Source organism: Hippichthys cyanospilos, chromosome 11 (assembly GCF_059441005.1).
Source record: "Hippichthys cyanospilos isolate Australia breed blue-spotted pipefish chromosome 11, RoL_Hcya_1.0, whole genome shotgun sequence".
NCBI classification, from domain to species: Eukaryota; Metazoa; Chordata; class Actinopteri; order Syngnathiformes; family Syngnathidae; genus Hippichthys; species Hippichthys cyanospilos.
The window spans coordinates 7,503,851-7,521,131 of NC_142379.1; the positions used below are offsets into that span (position 1 = coordinate 7,503,851).

At 40.5% G+C, this 17,281-nt stretch overlaps 4 protein-coding genes across 6 annotated transcripts in view; 1 reads left to right on the forward strand and 3 right to left on the reverse strand.

Annotated features, from left to right (window-relative positions):
* Window positions 1-87: 87 nt before the first annotated feature.
* On the forward strand, window positions 88-7,067 carry gemin4 (gem (nuclear organelle) associated protein 4). The gene is made up of 6 exons (XM_088428332.1): window positions 88-223; window positions 874-2,859; window positions 3,680-3,839; window positions 4,264-4,534; window positions 4,902-5,594; window positions 6,667-7,067. Exons 1-6 carry the CDS (start codon window positions 214-216, stop codon window positions 6,886-6,888), a joined length of 3,342 nt encoding a protein of 1,113 aa, XP_088284458.1. The 5' UTR covers window positions 88-213; the 3' UTR covers window positions 6,889-7,067.
* Window positions 7,068-7,075: 8 nt separating this feature from the next.
* On the reverse strand, window positions 7,076-9,908 carry LOC148415682 (ceramide synthase-like). Its single transcript, XM_088428333.1, has 5 exons — window positions 9,685-9,908; window positions 8,622-8,705; window positions 8,318-8,534; window positions 8,148-8,243; window positions 7,076-8,069 (listed from the first exon to the last, which is right to left on the reverse strand). Exons 1-5 carry the CDS (start codon window positions 9,804-9,806, stop codon window positions 7,812-7,814), a joined length of 777 nt encoding a protein of 258 aa, XP_088284459.1. The 5' UTR covers window positions 9,807-9,908; the 3' UTR covers window positions 7,076-7,811.
* Window positions 9,909-11,102: 1,194 nt separating this feature from the next.
* LOC148415683 (TLC domain-containing protein 3A-like) lies at window positions 11,103-14,708 on the reverse strand. The gene is made up of 5 exons (XM_088427058.1): window positions 14,482-14,708; window positions 13,978-14,061; window positions 12,969-13,188; window positions 12,793-12,888; window positions 11,103-11,965 (listed from the first exon to the last, which is right to left on the reverse strand). Exons 1-5 carry the CDS (start codon window positions 14,601-14,603, stop codon window positions 11,702-11,704), a joined length of 786 nt encoding a protein of 261 aa, XP_088283184.1. The 5' UTR covers window positions 14,604-14,708; the 3' UTR covers window positions 11,103-11,701.
* Window positions 14,709-15,050: 342 nt separating this feature from the next.
* usp2a (ubiquitin specific peptidase 2a) overlaps window positions 15,051-17,281 on the reverse strand; it is a 32,882-nt gene continuing 30,651 nt past the window's right edge. For all 3 annotated transcript variants that reach the window (XM_088427054.1, XM_088427052.1, XM_088427053.1), the window contains 3 exons: window positions 16,756-16,860; window positions 16,539-16,659; window positions 15,051-16,250 (listed from right to left, as the gene is read on the reverse strand). In XM_088427054.1, the coding sequence (XP_088283180.1) occupies window positions 16,166-16,250; window positions 16,539-16,659; window positions 16,756-16,860 (311 nt within the window). In that variant the 3' untranslated portion in view covers window positions 15,051-16,165. The remainder of the gene's footprint in view (window positions 16,251-16,538; window positions 16,660-16,755; window positions 16,861-17,281) is intronic.

The following is a 17,281-nucleotide window of genomic DNA, read 5'->3' on the forward strand; positions in this document are numbered from 1 at the left end:
ATCGTCGCACGATGACGCTGTATTAAAATGCAGCACCTGGAATGGCTTCTTTTCTGTCTGGCCTCGTTGACCAGAGACAGCGGAAGTTGTCTTTTCCCTGCACGCTTGAAATGTTGACATGTTGACGTTTTTTATGTTTTCTGCTGCGATGAATGCACAAATATCTTTTGCTTGTTGACGAATCGTCTAACTCTTTCAATACCCTACACGATCATGGATAAAGGTAAAGTTGATTATTTTGTCGCTTTACATCGATTAAATAATCTCAGTCCTTTCAATCAACTTTATGAACCCACTTAAGGAGTACAAATAATGGTGTTGAACGACTGCTAAATGTAGAAGTGACTCGACTCATCTACGGTTAAGTAAAATTAACAGGAATGTACTTACATGCAAAGTTTGAATATTTTGTTAACTGTTGATTACAGTTTGTACACGTTTGAAAACTTCAATAATGAAAAAAAAAAATCCACATACAAATATTTTAGTAACTCAGTGCTCGTAGTTACTGCCTGCTCTAATTGACTGCACTCTGATGCATATTATATCAGTTCTAACTGAACTTTCTAATTTTAACATTACAGAAATTATTAACAAATACAGCATTTACAAGAGAGCACACTGATTCCTTTTTAAATGAAAATTGTTGTCAATTTCACTCTACAAAGCAAATGCTTTCAAACATTGCATGTTTGAAGACTCATTAATTCATTTTACAACATGCCAGGAGAGCACATCGATTCTTCTTCATTTTCAAAATAAAATAGTTGCCCGTGGGCAAATCGCCCTCACAAATCCTTAAGCCGTAAATGCAACAGTTGATGGTTTTTTGATCACTGTGCTGATTCCTGGTGCTACCATTGTTTCCTTCAGACTGGTCCATTCTTCAGGGATCTTTCCTCCTGGCTGATAAGTTGTGTCTCCCTTCGTCCCTGAGCTCCCTCCAAAAATGTGACTGGTGTAAGGTTGGCAATCCAATCCTCGCCGCCGAAAGGGAAATCTGTGAAGCAATGGACGTTGGCGGTGAACCCAAAAGCAAGGCTCTCTCTTGGAGGAAACAGTTAGTTTGTGTTGTGTGGTTGAAATTGTTGAGCAAGGAGCATGGAGAGGCTGTGGAAGAGGCATGGAAAGAGAGCCCCTTCTTCTCTCTAACCAACCCCCTTCCAGAGGTCAACTACACTTTCCTGATAGAGCTGCTTAAATCCTTGTCAGCTGCGGACACATTTGCTAATTTTCTACTGTGCCTTCCTCGGCGTCAGATTTGTTCTGAGCTGGAACGGTTGTCCGAACATGTGAAGAGCAGTCCTGTGGGTGAAGATGATGTCCACTTCTTTCTTGAGTTGTGGTGGCAGTTGTGGAAAGGTCGGGATGAGAGGTTTGCTGAGGCACCTGATAGTATTGAAGTGTTGTTTACTAACCAGGTTGCTCATCTTACTTCTAAGCCTGCTACTTTGGCTTTTCATGCTGCCAAGAGGATGAAACTGGACTCATCAGTGTTACCAAACAACACTGATGTCCTAGACATTCTCCTTCACACACTGGCAGATATGAAAGATGTCATATCTAAACCAGACCACTGCTTCCATGCCCTCTCCAATTGTCTTGATGCTCTTTACACGACTTTCCTCATAGATCATTCAGTCATCCTTCCAATCAAAGACAAGATGGTTTTTCTGTCCAAAGCCATGAGCGTCAAAGAGAAGAACGATGACAAGATAAGTTTAGAACTCTTACAGGAGGCTCAGCGAGACCTCCGAGCCTCTTACACCCCATCCCAGTTTCAGCCAAGTAGATTGAGGCTTTATGAAGCCTTCAAGGCCGTGTCAGAGCTTACTCAGTTCTGGCAAAGTCATGACTTGCTGAAAGTGTGTTGCAGCTCTCCTGTCAGCTACACAGCTTTCAAACTACAACAGAGCATCCACAGAATGCTTGCAGCTCTGGATAAAACCGACATGACAGGAGAAGAAGAGGCTGAGAAGAACAAACTCAGAGATTTACTGCTATCACTGACTTTCCCCCTTATAGAGAGCTCACCTGAGGTTGATATGACGGTTGCCATGACCATCATCAGTCACCAGCTGGAGGACTATGACGACGTTACTCTGTTGTTTGCCACCGAGGAAAGCTGGGCGGCCCGTGATGAGCAGTGGCTGGACTGCCTTGAAAAGAACCAAAAGGCCTTCCAGCGGTGTGACACGCTGATTCAACTGGCCGCCACCCTCACGAGTCAACTCCGCAGCCAGAACTTCGATGTGAGCCGGGCCAGGAGGCTGCTCAAAGTGGTCACAGCTGTGTTCACCGCGCTCTCCTTGGAAGACAAGAATAAAGCCTTGGCTGCCGCTCTGAAAGCATCAAGCAAGGGTTTCTTCGGATGCTCGGGTGGCTCCGCTCTGATCGGTAGCTTTGAGCAGGAGCTCAACATGGCCTTCAACTGCATCATCCAGGGAGGAGGCGGAGCATCGACGGCGGATGGCAACCTCAGTACAGCCGTGTCTTTAGTTGCAAGAATGGCTTTTCAGAACCCTGAAGCTACTTTGAGATCCTGCTGCCATTCTGCCATTTTCAATAAAGGGGCATTCTCTCTCATGAGTAAAATCCTCAAGCAGTTGCCCGGTCTCGGAGGTTTGGGGGACTGCAAAGAGGAAAGTGACGGAGAAGGAAATCCAACACGACTTCTCTGCAGGTGTCTACAGAAAGTAACAAGCACCAGATCACTCTCAGACAATGACAAGGAACAGCTCCTTAAGTTTGTGGCTCTTTTGATGATGCCAGTGGCCTCACGCGAGGGAGAAAAAGTGAGCCTTCTGTCACCTCAAGAGCTTGTCAACACTTTCGTCCTACCAAATCTAGCATGCTCAGGTCAGTGTTGTCCATTTTCTAGATCACATTTTAGAGTGGATGATTAAATCCCCCCAAAATCTGCCCTAAAGGGAATGACTGTGTGCCTCCAACTTTATGTTGAATATAGAGTGTCATCTAGTGGAATTAAAAAAAAAAAATAGAACTGTTTTTTGAAGCTTTCGTGTCCATCGCTATTCTACTCCCAATTTCTTTGAATATGAAAAAGAAACGCCCACCATTTAGTTACAACTAAATTGGAATTAAGGAATTTGGTTTACCATGTTATGCTAGATATACACACAAAATTTCAACAAAATCAAAAATATTAGGGTGAAGTAAGGTGAAATGACCCAAAAGTAAGGCCAATCGCATTTATTGACAATTGGACAAAAAGAGAATATGCAAACTCTGCCGAAGACCATAAACAAGATTCCAACCTTCAATTTTCTAAACTCAGGGCAAACTTGCTACAATCAAGTCCTAACCTGCTGCCTACAGTTCTATCCCATTTTCTTATGTTTTTTTTTTGCTTGTGATTGAAATAATCTACAGTTGAATACAGTTGTGAACTATAGGGTTCTTATTTTTTGATGAGATGATTGTAAACATTTATTTTGTTGCACAGCCTTACATATATTTGCTATGCATATCTTGCAAACACAAACTCTTAAGTTTTTTTGCCACTTTTTTTGTCAAGCCAGGAAAAGGATACCTTTCAAACGACAACAGAAAATGTTATTTAACTACTTTAAATTTTAGTCAGGCTATGATTATTGTATTTTGTTTTTCTATTTTGTTAAAATGGCCAACTCAGTATTTGCCTTTGTATTCTTTTCAGACAACACCTCTGTTGATCTCACTTTACGCCTGCAACTTCTCCACGCTGCCTTGTGCGTGGATACCCAAGAAGTAGCGCCGGCCTCAACCCGATGGGTGCTGGAATGTTCTCCTTTTCCATTGCTGTTCATCCTGGCTCAGCTGTACGACCAGGCCATCAGGTTGAACACAAAAATACTAGTTTCAAGTCATTATTTTTCCATGATGTAGGGTAGAGTAAATGTTTCCTGGCAGTTAGTTAAAAAATTATCTTTCAAAGAAAAAAAAGAAGCTGCACGTAAATACAATGAAGATCTTGAAAGAAAGTATCGCACTTGGAGAATTAGGGTATTTATAATTGAATTACACAAAGATGCAAATGAGGTTGAAACGAATAAAATAAAGACTAAACACATATGCCAACTGCAAAATACATTTTTATTGGTTCAGTCTCAGTGCTTTGCATCGTTCATTGTGTGTTTTTGTTTGCTGTAAAATTTTATATAAGTTTAAAACGAATGAAAATAACATGTATTGACATTTAAAATTTTCAACCGTGGTTTGTGGAAATCCGGAATAATTGACCTTTGTCTTTATTCTTGCTAGATGTTGGGAGCAACCACCCGAGGGCGCTGTCCACCCTTGGTCCATGGAAACCAAAGAACTGCTGACCTCGGTGCTGATGTCACTGGCGCAGGCAGTCGGCGCCCAGGTGGACGCTGCCCCAAATCGCTGGTCCAGAGCGCTCTTTTGGCTCCACGATAAGATGAAGGAACTGGACTGGACGGTTTACTTCCACCTGAAACCGGTCTGGGGTGAACACTTCAAAAATGAAGTTCCCTCATCTTTGTTGGCAGTGTGTGATCTTCCTGAGCAGGTGGGAGTACTGATACTTACTCAGCTGACATCTTGCAAGACTTTTTTTTTTTTTTGGCAAAAAAAAATGTAGTTTTTGTCCAAATTTTAATTTTGTCACTTCATATCCACTTGGCATTAAATTCAACTGTTTTTGATCAGCTTCTAATAAGACAATTATAAGGTAATTATAATTCTGTGGCTGAAATTAATTGTGTTGAATGGCCCAATATTCAATATATACTTGTGGCCATCATTTTTGGGGGAAAAAAAAGTGCACCTTATATTTGGGGAATTACGCTACATACATGCATTCAGTCATAATAAAATGAGCGCTACAGTGTTTCATTGAAATGATCATCTCATGCGTGTCTTCTCATGATCTTTAGGAGTGGTCAGGTCTGAACCTTCCCCAGTACGGACACGGCACCGGTCTTTTGGCTTGGATGGAGTGCTGCGCATTGTCTGACTCCCTTCATTCCACCATGTTATCTTATCTGGCTCTGGACCAGCGGCAGTCGGAACACGTCAGCATGTTCAGTAAAGGCCTGCTGGTGGCGCTGACCCAGACCATGCCCTGGTGCTCGCTCCCCCAGTGGAGCAGATTACTCAGAGTCTTGAAAGAATTAATCACCTCAGGTCGCCTCCATGTGCCTTTCTCCCTGGAGTATGTGGAATTCTTGCCCCTCCTGGATCTTAGGCAATTTTCCTTTGAACTTTGCCTCTCCATCCTCATGCTCCGAGTCCTGCAGCTGCTTTGCGGTTCCAGCTGTTCTCATTGGCTGACGGCGGACGGCTGGGCTCACGTCGCCAGGTTATATGCTCACACGGTGAGGGAGGTGATGGATTCGTTAAAGGCCAAGTTACCACTACCCGCTTCTGGGCCCCCGACGGTCTCGGCTCAAGTACAAGCGGCACCTCCCAACGCCTCCCATGCATCCTGCGCCTCAGACAAAGCTCCTAAAATGTCCCAAGACTGTTTGGAAGATTTCAGAGAAGACGCGCAGACCGCCGTGCAAGTTCCCAGTCAGGAGGTCCTTTTCGTTCTCGGTCAGCTCTTTTGTCATGTTCAGCACATCCAGGTAAGAAGCATTCATGTTTGTCATGTAAAAGATCTTCTCGAGAAGAAAATGTCCTCTTCTAATGTAAAGCCAGGAAGTAAATTGGAATATCAAACTATTGATTTTTTTTCTTCTAATTTAGCCCTTGGAGAACTTTAACATTTGTCTAAACTTTTTTTTTTTACAGTCTTCTTTTACTTTCAGTATGTAATTTTTATTTCATATTTTGCCCCCCCCCCCCTTTCAAAAAAACAAAAACAAAACAGAACTGTGTTTTACATTATACATCTTCGCTCCATACATTTCCAAATGAAATAATTGAGATTTTATTTGGTGCTTTGGTTGAATAATAATTCATAACATCGCTGATTTTAATGTATTTTCATTTTTGGAACAATTACTTCATTTTTTAAAGCACACTTTAATGTAGAAAGTGAACACGAAAGTGATAGAGATTCACTACATATATTTTTTAAATAAATAAATTATGATTTATTTGTAGTTATTTTGAACCACGGCCGTTTGTAGCCCATTTAAAAACTTCCCTAAAATGATTCTCAACACCCATAATTTTTTTTAGATCAACACAAAAAATTCCTATTGCACCTGCTTTGCGAGTTGCCGTTGAAAGAAGTGATGCAAATATCATGGGAAATACATGATAAAACGTCGGGTTTTCAATATGTTCAAAATTGACAATATTTCCCATTTTAAATGTCAGTAAATGAGCCTGACATGGTTTAAATTTGACATCTGCAGAGTGTACCTCTCGACCTCACGTTTGCAAGCATTTAGCAGGGACAGCATATTCAAAGTCGACATGTTTTTGACAATCTATGCAATATTTTTGCCTCCGGGTGTTTTTTTTTTATGCTTTTCCCTTTGATATCACACATCAAAAACCTCTCAAAGCCCGAGTTGGGTCAAAATTCCCCCCACGGGTTAAAGTACCGCCTTAACTTTATATTTTTCTGTAGCCTACCCTCCACACAAATAAGCAAGGGCTCTCTTCTTTCTTGCAGTGTTTTCTTTTTCTTCATTGATTGATTTTCCACCAATCATATGGATTGATTTGCTTTTATTTTGTTCAAAGGTGATGATGCCAGGAGGTCAGAGTGAACCTCTCTTCTTGTCCAGCCTGGAGATTCTCAGTCATTACCAGGCCATTGCTGGAACTTTTCCTGAGAGCAGCAGCCCACTGGAGAACGAAAACACCAAGCACTTCTTCTCCACCATCACGGACAATCTGGAGAACCAGGAGATGAAGTCCGTTCTACAGCAGAAGATAGCTCAACTTGCGGTGTCTCCTGCATGATGACCATTGTGCTTTTTTTTTTTTTTTGCTTAAATATAATGACTCCATTTTCCTGTCATAATTTTGATGCAAATCGTGTTAAATGCAAGTCATTTTTGTAGTTTTTTTTTCTTAATTTGAATGTACTTGCCTAAGTATGAGCCAATTTGTTGAAAAAGTAAATTCACACATGAAGAGAATCCCCATCTGAATTGCATGCTTTTTATTCAAGTCATTTATGCAAGTCAAGGCATCCAATTTACATTAGAAAAAAAACCCAAGAAAAATAATTCACAAAAATTCTGACTATTGAAATACTCATCAATTTCCACACAAATTCACTGATTGTGAAACGTGGGCCCGATCAATTTGACACAAAGCCGATACATTCGGAAAGCCACAACTTTCTAACAGGTTCATCGTATCACCTGCCACATAACAGACTAGAAATCATTCATTACATCAAATTCAACAATCAACTACTGTACTTAAGTACTTATTAGAACAGTAATTAAGTTCATTATCTAAACTCAAATCAATGTACTTTCTGTCAGTCGACTATAGATAAAGATATTTACATTCTTGGATACAAACCAAGTGAAATATAATCATTTCACAAAACACCCCAATGATCTCTTATGGCACACTAATATAGCACTGAAAGTACAGTATATGTAGTGAAAAAATAGCTTTTAGATTTCAGTTATCATGCATCAAAATATACTAGCACAACTGAGCAAAATGTTAAGTTTATTGAAACTATTCAGTGGTTTGTATGTAAAGTTGAATCGGACTGTCCTCGGTTGAACCCTTCACTTTGAAAGGTGAACCAATTTTGACTTTTGAAATGCTGATCAGTTTAGTACACATTAGATTCATGCTGAAATAACACTCAAAAGCCCCAAACGTTTTGTGAGCATGTCAAATCATGTGACCAGTTTAGGTTACTCTTTCTTATGCCGGAACACTCTTTGGGCTTTCTTCACCTGGAGGTAAAACCACCAGAGCTGAGGCACGAGGATAGCCAGGTTGCCGACGTTACAATGCCAAGGCAGGTGGAAAGGTACTTTGTGCAGCGGGATGCCAAAATCGTGCCCGTACTTCCAGTACATGTATGGGAAGATCAAGATCCGACATATGATGAAGGTGATGAGAACTAAGACGCTGTTGATTTTGTGCAGCCTGGTGTTCTCGAGGCCCACCTGGATGCGAGGCAGGAGAGCATGTGTTAATAAACCGATGAATCCATTTTTAGTCTCGAGTGTTGCTGGATCATGTACCTGGACGATGATCTTTGAAAAGGCCACAAAAGCAACGCTGAGTTCTGTGATGAATAAGCACCCGATGAAAAAATCACCCAGTCCTCTCCTGTAGAACTGGAAGACACGTCCGAAGACAGAAGATGTTTCCCGAAATATTCGCATCTTGCTTGAGCAAACTCATTTCTTACCACGCCGATGGGTAGGAGGATACCGAGCACTGCCAGATGATGAAGCACCGTCAACCAATAGTTCGAAACGAAAGCCTTGAGTGTCTTGAGCGAGTGTTTGCTGTACATGCTGTTCCCTTTCAGCCTGTGAGTATGGAAATGGCTCATATACGAAGCATAGAGATCGATGGCCGAATAGGGATATCCAAACACCAGGAACTCGCTGAGCACCCAGTGACTGTGTGGTGAGAAGAATTTGGAAGCGTCACCGTCGGAGTCATGCAGACCAAATCCAGTGTCAAATCACGGATTGTAATAATCATACCTGTCTGTCATGATATGCTTGCATGATGTTGCGGTGATGACTCCAGCTGTAGTAGCCAAGGAAGCGTGGATTGCATCAAGGAGCCTGAAAGCAACAATAATTACTGCATCAGTATGGGGCTGAACAATTATTCCAATTCAAATTGCCATAGCCATGTCGTGAATGTAATTTTCAAATCACATGAGCTGCAGCCTGGGGTGAAAAAAAATGAACAGAACAAACAGAACAATCAGTCACGAGATTGCTGATTACATTTGTTGAAACATGTTTATGGTGACAATTAATTGCATATTTCATTTTCATCGAACTCGTCGTGTCCCAGGTTATATATTTGAAAATCCAGTAAGCCTATGCTTCATTTACTATGTGCCTTAAATGCATAATACACTCATTTAACAATTTTCAGTAGGAAAGCGCTTTTATTTTGTCTGATTATTTGATGATAAAAAATATTTTCGTGCGTAATGAATACCTTCAGATACACGTTTTGCCACTAGCTGTCCACAGAAAATGACATCACATTTGCTTAAGGCTCAGACAACGACCATTTGGCTCCGCAAACGTCACATGACCAAACCCAGAAAACAAGTGAGCCATGATTGTTGGCTACCGGAGTCTTGAGTTAATGTGGTCATTTTTAGGCGACAGCAAGTGCCAAAAATTATTTGAGATTATTAATTGTGCTTACAAAAAACAACTGAGTAATCTAAATAATTAGATATTTTTTCCTGTAGAAAATAGTTACACGGCAATCTCTTTTATAAGGGAAAGTTATGAGTGCACTGTTATTCTCATTGTGCCAAGTTAAAAAGAAAAACTTTTCTTAACATTTGTTTATTAGTTGTATTGGTAATCCGTACAAACATGCAGACAACGACTGCCCTCGCCTTCGAGTGTGTGAAGATTTTGGGCGTGGGGTTTGCCACCCAATCGCAAGGCAACAACAACAATAAAAAAAAAAAGAAAAAAATCCCAGATCGTTTAAGGACACGTTTGTGTGTCCTTTTAACCCGCGCGTGAGCATAAACCAGTGTCGACACAAATGAAGACGGCCGTGACTGACCTTTCACTGACTATCAATACATCCGCGTCGTTCCAGCGCGTAAAAGTCCACCGGAATATTTTTTTGAAGCCGAAATAACATCCAGCAAATGTCAAAGCTCCGCAGGCCAAGGTTTTAAGCATCGCGTTGTCCCTGCAGCAAAAAAATGTATCACTTTATTTTGAACAAACTATTTGGGTAATTGAGTACCTGTGTAGCTGAACTGCGCACAAACGTGCAGATGGACGGATATGACGTATCTGGGGCAGCGTCCGCCTTTCGCAATAAAATCTTAGAAAAATAACCTTTCAAAATTATGTAAATATATATTCTGTAATATATAATAGTTGACCTTCAATTTAGAACACTGTTAATGTATACATATTCTCACTATAACTTTCAAAATCTAATTAAGTCTTACAAAAGTACAAATTTAACGTAAAAATTATTTATTTTTTCTACTGTCAGTCATACATCGTCCATTTGATAACTTGGTATAAAAAAATGAACCCCTCTGTACATAGCGTTTGTATCGAAAAATAAAAAAGTTTAAATGCTGGCTAACTTGTTCGCAAAACATTTATAGTGTTGTGAACTGAAGGCTTGGGGTACAGCTGAGCTCGGACTGGTCATCATCCAAGTGCACGGCTCGGCTAATAATAACAAGTAATGGCACAAACATTCTTCTGCAGCGATGACAGTAAAATGTGTTGCGACCCTTAAAAAAGTCTATTTGTGACTAAAAATAAATAAATAAAAAACTGTTCATCTGCCATTCTATTGTTCTGAGTTGGAAGCAATGGATCATTTTTGCCAGGTCTTAAAAATGCTTCCTGTGACATAAATGTCATAACTATGGCCTAATTTTCGTGTGGTTTTGTATTATGGTGTTGAAGTGATTGATTCATGGCACGTCTTGTCAAGTCCTACCTTCATGGCATATAAGAGCCAATGGTCGTTTAAGTTTAAAGGAAAACATTTTTAAAATTTCCACCCGACCCGATTGCTGTAAAATGTATCGAGTTACCGAAAACAAGCACCTATTATTTATTACTATTATGGAAACCAAATTGGAGCAGTTGGTCCTGGCACTGTGCTGCCACCACGTGACCAAAACCTGATACTGTCGTTTGGGTTTACATTATTTAGTTTTTTGTTTACCTTACAGACACAATTGGCTGCTTAACTTTCTATAAAATAGTTTCCTTGTGAAGCGGTGCGCCCGACAAAAGATCTACACATATTTAATCGTAAAGTCAATTTTCACGTAGTTCTTGAGATCAGATCTACCTAATACACGTTGGCTCAAATAAAAGTGAGCATTTAGCCTCTGATGTTTTTTGCATTTATTCATAGCTTCACTGTCGAGATGCCCTACATAAGGATGCGTTCACTGAGCCTGTGAGTTAATTACTTTTTAAAATCACGACAGTCAAAAATACAAAATTTGTTTATTTATTTATTAAACTCATGATAAAACTATTACATTACTTTTCCCATGCAGAAAAGTGCACTGTGCTGGCTGTAACAGAAAGGCAGACAAGCAGTGCTTATAAAAGTATAAACCAGGAGTCTCAAATTCTGCTCAAATAATGTGCGGGCCACTGAAGAATGAATATGAGTGTCTGGGGTGCATCGACTCTTCTAGAAAAATCCAATCTTCTATCACGTAAGAACAAGTAAAGTTCTTTAAGGGGCTGTGTGAGTTTGAGACCCCTGGTGTACAGTAAATAAAGTTGTCAAAAAAAGCTTTATCTTTGCTTCGTGAAGCAGATGTAATTTTTTAAAATGTTGATTTAAAAAAAGGGCGGTTTAAAAAACGACAAGTCAGTATGCGTTCAGACCTTAATTGAATGGAGTGCCAACTAGTGGAGGCAAAAATTACAACTGCTTCATGAAGCATCTTGAGGCCTCATTTCCCCTTCACAAACAGTAATTTCATGCAGCTCATGTCTTAGTTGTAAACATTATTTTCTTTTTTCCAAGAATAGCTGCACTTACACTACCTTGTGCATCGCAAACGACTAACTTTGCTCTGTTAATTTTCTTTCCTATGTTTATTGTACAATCGCTTGGCTTTCTTAAGCAGGAGGTAAAACCAGTAGATTTGAGGTAAGAGGATGGTCAGATTGCCCGCATTGCAGTGCCATGGCAGCTGGAAGGGTACTTGGTGCAGCGGAGCACCGACTTGCCGCCCGTACATCCAGTACATGAAGGGAAAGAGCAAGATCCGACATATAAAGAAGGTCAAGACGACTAACATGCCGTTGATTTTGTGCAGCCTGGTGTTGTCGAGGCCCAGCTGGGTTACACACAAAAACGAAGAGTCAGACAGATGCAACTAAATCTAGCATTGCCACATAATGATGTCATCAGATAGAAATGAATATACCCCGAGGGCGGCCATCTTACGTTGCCACCCACTTGGCTTACTTAAGAGTGCACGATTCACGCTAAAATACTCCGAATGGAGGATGCAGTCAGTGAAGTGTGTTTACAAAAATGTAGTTTTCAGCGCAAAAAATACACAGAACTTGTCCGCCTTCAGGGTTGAGCCGAGTGACATCAAACTGTGCAGAGCCATATCGTGTCATCACGCCAGCCTATATAGAGTACTTGAGTGCTGCTACCTTAATGCTAGTGGAACCTATAATGGAGCCCAAGCTAGTGGTAAACAGTCAACAGGTGCCGTATTTCAATGTCAGCCTATTTAAGTCATTTCTTAGCACTCTGAGTTGGCGATTGAACATAAATTTAGACCAACATCGTGTTGTTTGTATCGAGAGTCTGGATCAAAATTTGCAGTAGAAAGATAAGTCAAACTGTTATGCCCCGACACGCCGCTGTGAACTTTAGAGTAAAAGTGCATTGAGGCATTTGTGTCCATATGTAATTCGGTAAGCAAAGTTTTATTTTGAAGTTGGCCTTCTCACAGTGTTTCTGACATGTTTTACTGTCATCCAGAGCATTGCCAATCGTTGCTGCAATTGCCTTGACATTTTTCTACACTAAATATAGTAAGCGGATGCCCAAGGCAAGAGAAAAGCAGTACATGACTCGATTCATCTCACTTTTTGTGGTTGTTGTATAACCACTGGCAAACGAAGCCAAATGTTTATGGTCGTGTACCTGGATGAGGATCTTTCCAAAACAGAGAAATGGCGTGCTGAATTCTGTGATGAAAAAGCACCCGATGAAGAAATCACCTAGTCCTCTTCTTAAAAACTGAAAAACATATACTAAGTAACATGAATGTTTAAAATAGGTTTGCAAACCCATTCCGTGTTTCAACACTAAATTCTTACCAAAGCGATGGGCAGGAAAATCACAACCAGTACCAAGTGATGGAGGACCAGCAACCAGTCTTTGGAGAGGAAAGCCTTCATTGTTTGCAGAGAGTGGATGTTGTACAGGCTGGTCTCACTTTTGCGCCTCTGGATATAGTAGTGGCTCAGGTACATGGCAAAGAGGTCGGTGGTCATATACCATGAACCAAACAATATGAACTCATTGACCAGCCAGTGACTGTGTAGGGTGAGAAAAAAATGTAACCAGAAGACTACTATAAACATTTCCAGGCATCATTTCAAGTAAAGAAAGAAAAGAAACATTGCAATTGCATTTAGACTCAAAATCTGTGTGCAGTGGAATCTCCAAAGTCACACTTTTCCCATCATGAAGGACAGCACTGTGAGAAGTAGTAAGCACTTTATTAGAGTTCTGAAGCTAGTTCAAATCTCAGTTGAATACTTCCTGTTTGGTCACTTTTAGGACAAATTAGTTTTCAAACATGCATGTTTGTGGAATGTTGGAAGAAGTAAAAAAAATGCACTATGCACAGGGAGAATATTAAAATTTTACACAGAAAGGCTGAATTCCAAATGTCAGAATTGAGGCAGACCCGCAATTCAATTTTTTAGAACATATTAAATAAGATAAACACATTTTATAAGCGTTTAAGCAACTTGTTAAAGGCATTTTTTGCAATACGATCACACTACTTGTGTTTATTAGCCAGAGAAGCAGGTTCAACCAGTAGGCGACTTGTTTGACTGGAACACAAGAAGGGGTGTACCACGTTTTTGTAGAATTCAATTTGTTGTGAATTTGCCGCTAAATAAGATATAACATTGCAATTTTATTAGTACTTTCTTTCTCTCTACAAAAATGCTTACTTGTGATGCTAAAAATGCACAATTTAGGGTATGTGTTTCATGCTCATGTTTTTTCATTCAAATGAAAATGTTTGGATTAACACACATTTGACTGTTGGAGGTTCCGCTGATCCACTCATCTCATATTACCTGAAATTACCTGTCAGTCATGACATTATTGCAAGATGACACCACTGTGAGTCCAGTTGCAGTAGAAATGCTACCATGGATGGCAGAAACAAGCCTGGAAAAAATGCATTACTTTATCAATTTATTGCACTCCTCCTCTACACACGACGTTTCGGAGTTACGAACGGGGCGAAATGCACTAGTTTGCGCTGTGCCTTTTCGCGGCAGAAGACTACGAGCGCGAAGTGTTTACATACAATTATTCATAGTAATTACAATTTAATGACTGCGTTAACTCAAGTTTGCAATATACAGTAAGACTATGTTGCGTCACGTCGCCAAGGGACGGAACTGTCGTAAACAGCGTAACGCTGCAAAATGGGAAGTGATGTTTTACAAATTACAAACCGACAAGAAAGTTGAACCTGTGTATATAAACGTTACTCTAATAATCAGAAAATCGATTAGTGATGTTGCTTTATAGAGCACCGCATGGGGAGGCATCTAGCACCTGCTTCATTGAACCACGACTGACCTTTCGCTGACGGTTACTACGTCTGCGTCGTCCCAGTGTCGGAAAGCGAACCTGAGGATTCTCCTCAGCCCGTAAAAGAGGCCAGGAAACACCACGGCTCCACTTGCCAAGGCAGTTAACATGATGATTATGCGCCGGCCGTGTCGTCCTGCGACTCAATCGCTTGCTGCACAGGGAAGCTTGTCATCCTACGAGCCCGCCTCCGTCAGGTAAACCTGTTTCTGCATTACGATAATATATCCGCCATATTGTATGTGGCAGTCTGCCAGTGAACCCAACGAACGTCAAAGGAGAACTTTCAAAAAACCTCTCGTTCATTCGACTGTCTTATTAATTGTAGAAAGTTATGGTAGGTGAAATAAGCCCTCACAATTTACGCCCCCCCCAAGAAAAAAAGGCAATTTCCCAATGTAGTTTATTTAAAAATCAGTTGGATAGGCGGATTCTGTTAATTTTAATAACAGTCGTGTACATCTTGACGATTACAGTGTGTGCCAACCAGGTGAGAAGGTTCTCCTCTGCGTAAGTAAAGCAAAAGATTGCTTAAAAGATCAATAAAATGCAAAAACTGAGTTTTGTGTAATTTTATTCATACATATCTATATAACATATTTACTCATTTCGACTGCCACTGTTAAAAAGTGTCTCATTACAATATCATTTAGGCATAAATATTTTTTTCTTTTTTGAAACCTGGTTAACTAAACCAAATGAAAACAGTTATGGGTCAGCTTCAGCACCATTGAATTGTACATTCTCTATATTGCATCAGGATATAAAAATATACAGATCATGTTTTTTTTGTCCTCTTTAAACATTCTTTCCTTGTTGTTCAATGGCATGAAACAGGAGAGGAAGAACTCATATGGACTGATGAGGACTTCAGCTTTACTTTTAGCATATTAACAAATCCATATCAGATGCCAGCCCATTCACTCATTCACAACACTTTGCAAACATTGATAGCAACCATCTGAGAAAAAGAAACAGCTCAATTAAACGTCCAATGCTCACAGTGCCACCGGCCTTTGAGCCACGTTTTTAATAAAAAAAAAAGTGAAAGTGATGCTGACAAAAATGACGGAGTGTTTTGGTGCGGTAAAAGTGGCCGGTGGGCTGCAAATGTCTTGTAATCGTGACCGTTTTTGTAAAGTCACAAACTAAGGACGGTTTAGCTCAAGTCTAAAATATGGGTATTAATGGTGTGCTAAAGTGATTTTCCAACCTCAAATAACAAAATGACAACAAAACTTCTCAAAAACATAGTCAGGAAAAACAAAAAAACAACTACAAGTCATTTGAACAAATTGAGGCAACCAAGAAAAAGTGAAGGCGCAGTCAGGAGTTGAGCTTGTGGTGCATAGAGAGACTTGGGAGATGGTGGTGCATGAGCTCCTCGGGTCAATGGGATTATTGCCCTGTGTCCGTCTAACACACACACACACACACATACGCACGCACACACATACTAGACACACACACCTCTACCCTGGATGAAAACATTGGTGACTACAGACAAGGAGGGCCAAAGCAGGGCTTGTGATCACGTTCTCGCGTGTCCCTTTTCCCACCGTCTCTGCTGAGAAGCAGCCTCCAACCCGGTGGAGGTGAGCCTTCGTGCGCTCCCTTTCCATCCGACCGCCTGTGGAGAGTGCTGCTGCGGCTTAGCGTCGTCCGCCAGGGTTCACATGCGCGAGGAGGAAGCCAGCTCGTAGAACAAGACGTAGCCGTCGCTGCTGCGCACTTGGCTGGAGGACATTGGCGTTACTCTGGGGAAGAAGTGACAAGTGGCACTGTTTTTTATGGTGTGCACTTTGCATTATAAGACTCAATATCTAACCTCTATCCATAAATAGTCACTAGCTATAGTGCACCTAATATTTGAGGAATTACGGTATTCCTTCTTAAATCACCAGCCATTTTAAATTATTGTTATTAATTAAGATGCACAATAATCTAATTTGACATAAAACAATCCAAATTAGAATGGTAGAACTAGAGAAAATACTTGTGGTGTGAATGATGAACAGTAGAATAAAATTATTCGGGAAACATACCTGGAGTCATTGAACGTGTACCACTCTCCAGATGCAGGGTTGCGACAGTAGGCTGTGTAGTGACCTCCCATTGTGGTGCCTGAGTGATTGGACACTGCATACAGGTTGTACACTGCATTTACTGCAAGACAACAGAAAACGAGAACAAAAAGGTTTTACGCGTTAACATAAAGGGACGCCATGTTTGAAATCTAGCGTTTGAGGATATAAAACTTACTGCTGTTTTCCGAGGCAAACTCCCGCAAGTCAAGATCCTTCATGGGGAAGTTGACAAATGTTGACAGTTTGCTGGTTCTTCTTGCTTCTGAGAAGCGTTTGAGGTCTGCATGCCAAGAAGTTAAGGAGCTTGTTTTCTCTAGTTTTTTAGAAAACCTCTTCAAACTCAAATGCAAAATATTATCGAAAAATTAATACCTCATTGTAACAGACATTAGACTTACAAATTTGATTGCAATAAAATACCTAGGCATGAAATTAAAAAAACAGTTGTGGACACTGACTAAAAAAAATGGATCTCAGTTAAACTAATTGACGTCAGCACATCATTCTCGCCTGTAGGTGTCACTGTAGACTTTGGTTCTGTGCAAAAAGAGGTCAAACTGTTTAGGCCAGGATGGGGGATGTTATACTTAGGTTTTTTTTTCCTATCATGCATTTCAATGGGTGTGGATTTTTGCCTGGTCTCTATGGTTTCAAGTAGTAATATCACAATTGACCACTAGATGGCAGGTATCACTTGGTTG

Bases quoted from the DNA above. Each gene is read 5' to 3' on its own strand.
- LOC148415682 (XM_088428333.1), bottom strand. From the start codon at position 9,806: ATGCTTAAAACCTTGGCCTGCGGAGCTTTGACATTTGCTGGATGTTAT. The intron at 8,706-9,684 runs GTCAGTCACGGC...TGTTGCTTTCAG, and splicing joins GTATTGATAGTCAGTGAAAG to GCTCCTTGATGCAATCCACG. The intron at 8,535-8,621 runs GTATGATTATTA...CTCACCACACAG, and splicing joins AAGCATATCATGACAGACAG to TCACTGGGTGCTCAGCGAGT.
- gemin4 (XM_088428332.1), top strand. The intron at 3,840-4,263 runs GTTGAACACAAA...TATTCTTGCTAG, and splicing joins CTGTACGACCAGGCCATCAG to ATGTTGGGAGCAACCACCCG. The intron at 4,535-4,901 runs GTGGGAGTACTG...CATGATCTTTAG, and splicing joins TGTGTGATCTTCCTGAGCAG to GAGTGGTCAGGTCTGAACCT.
- LOC148415683 (XM_088427058.1), bottom strand. From the start codon at position 14,603: ATGTTAACTGCCTTGGCAAGTGGAGCCGTGGTGTTTCCTGGCCTCTTT. The intron at 13,189-13,977 runs GTAATTTCAGGT...CACCCTACACAG, and splicing joins AATAATGTCATGACTGACAG to TCACTGGCTGGTCAATGAGT. The intron at 12,889-12,968 runs GTAAGAATTTAG...TATGTTTTTCAG, and splicing joins TTTTCCTGCCCATCGCTTTG to TTTTTAAGAAGAGGACTAGG.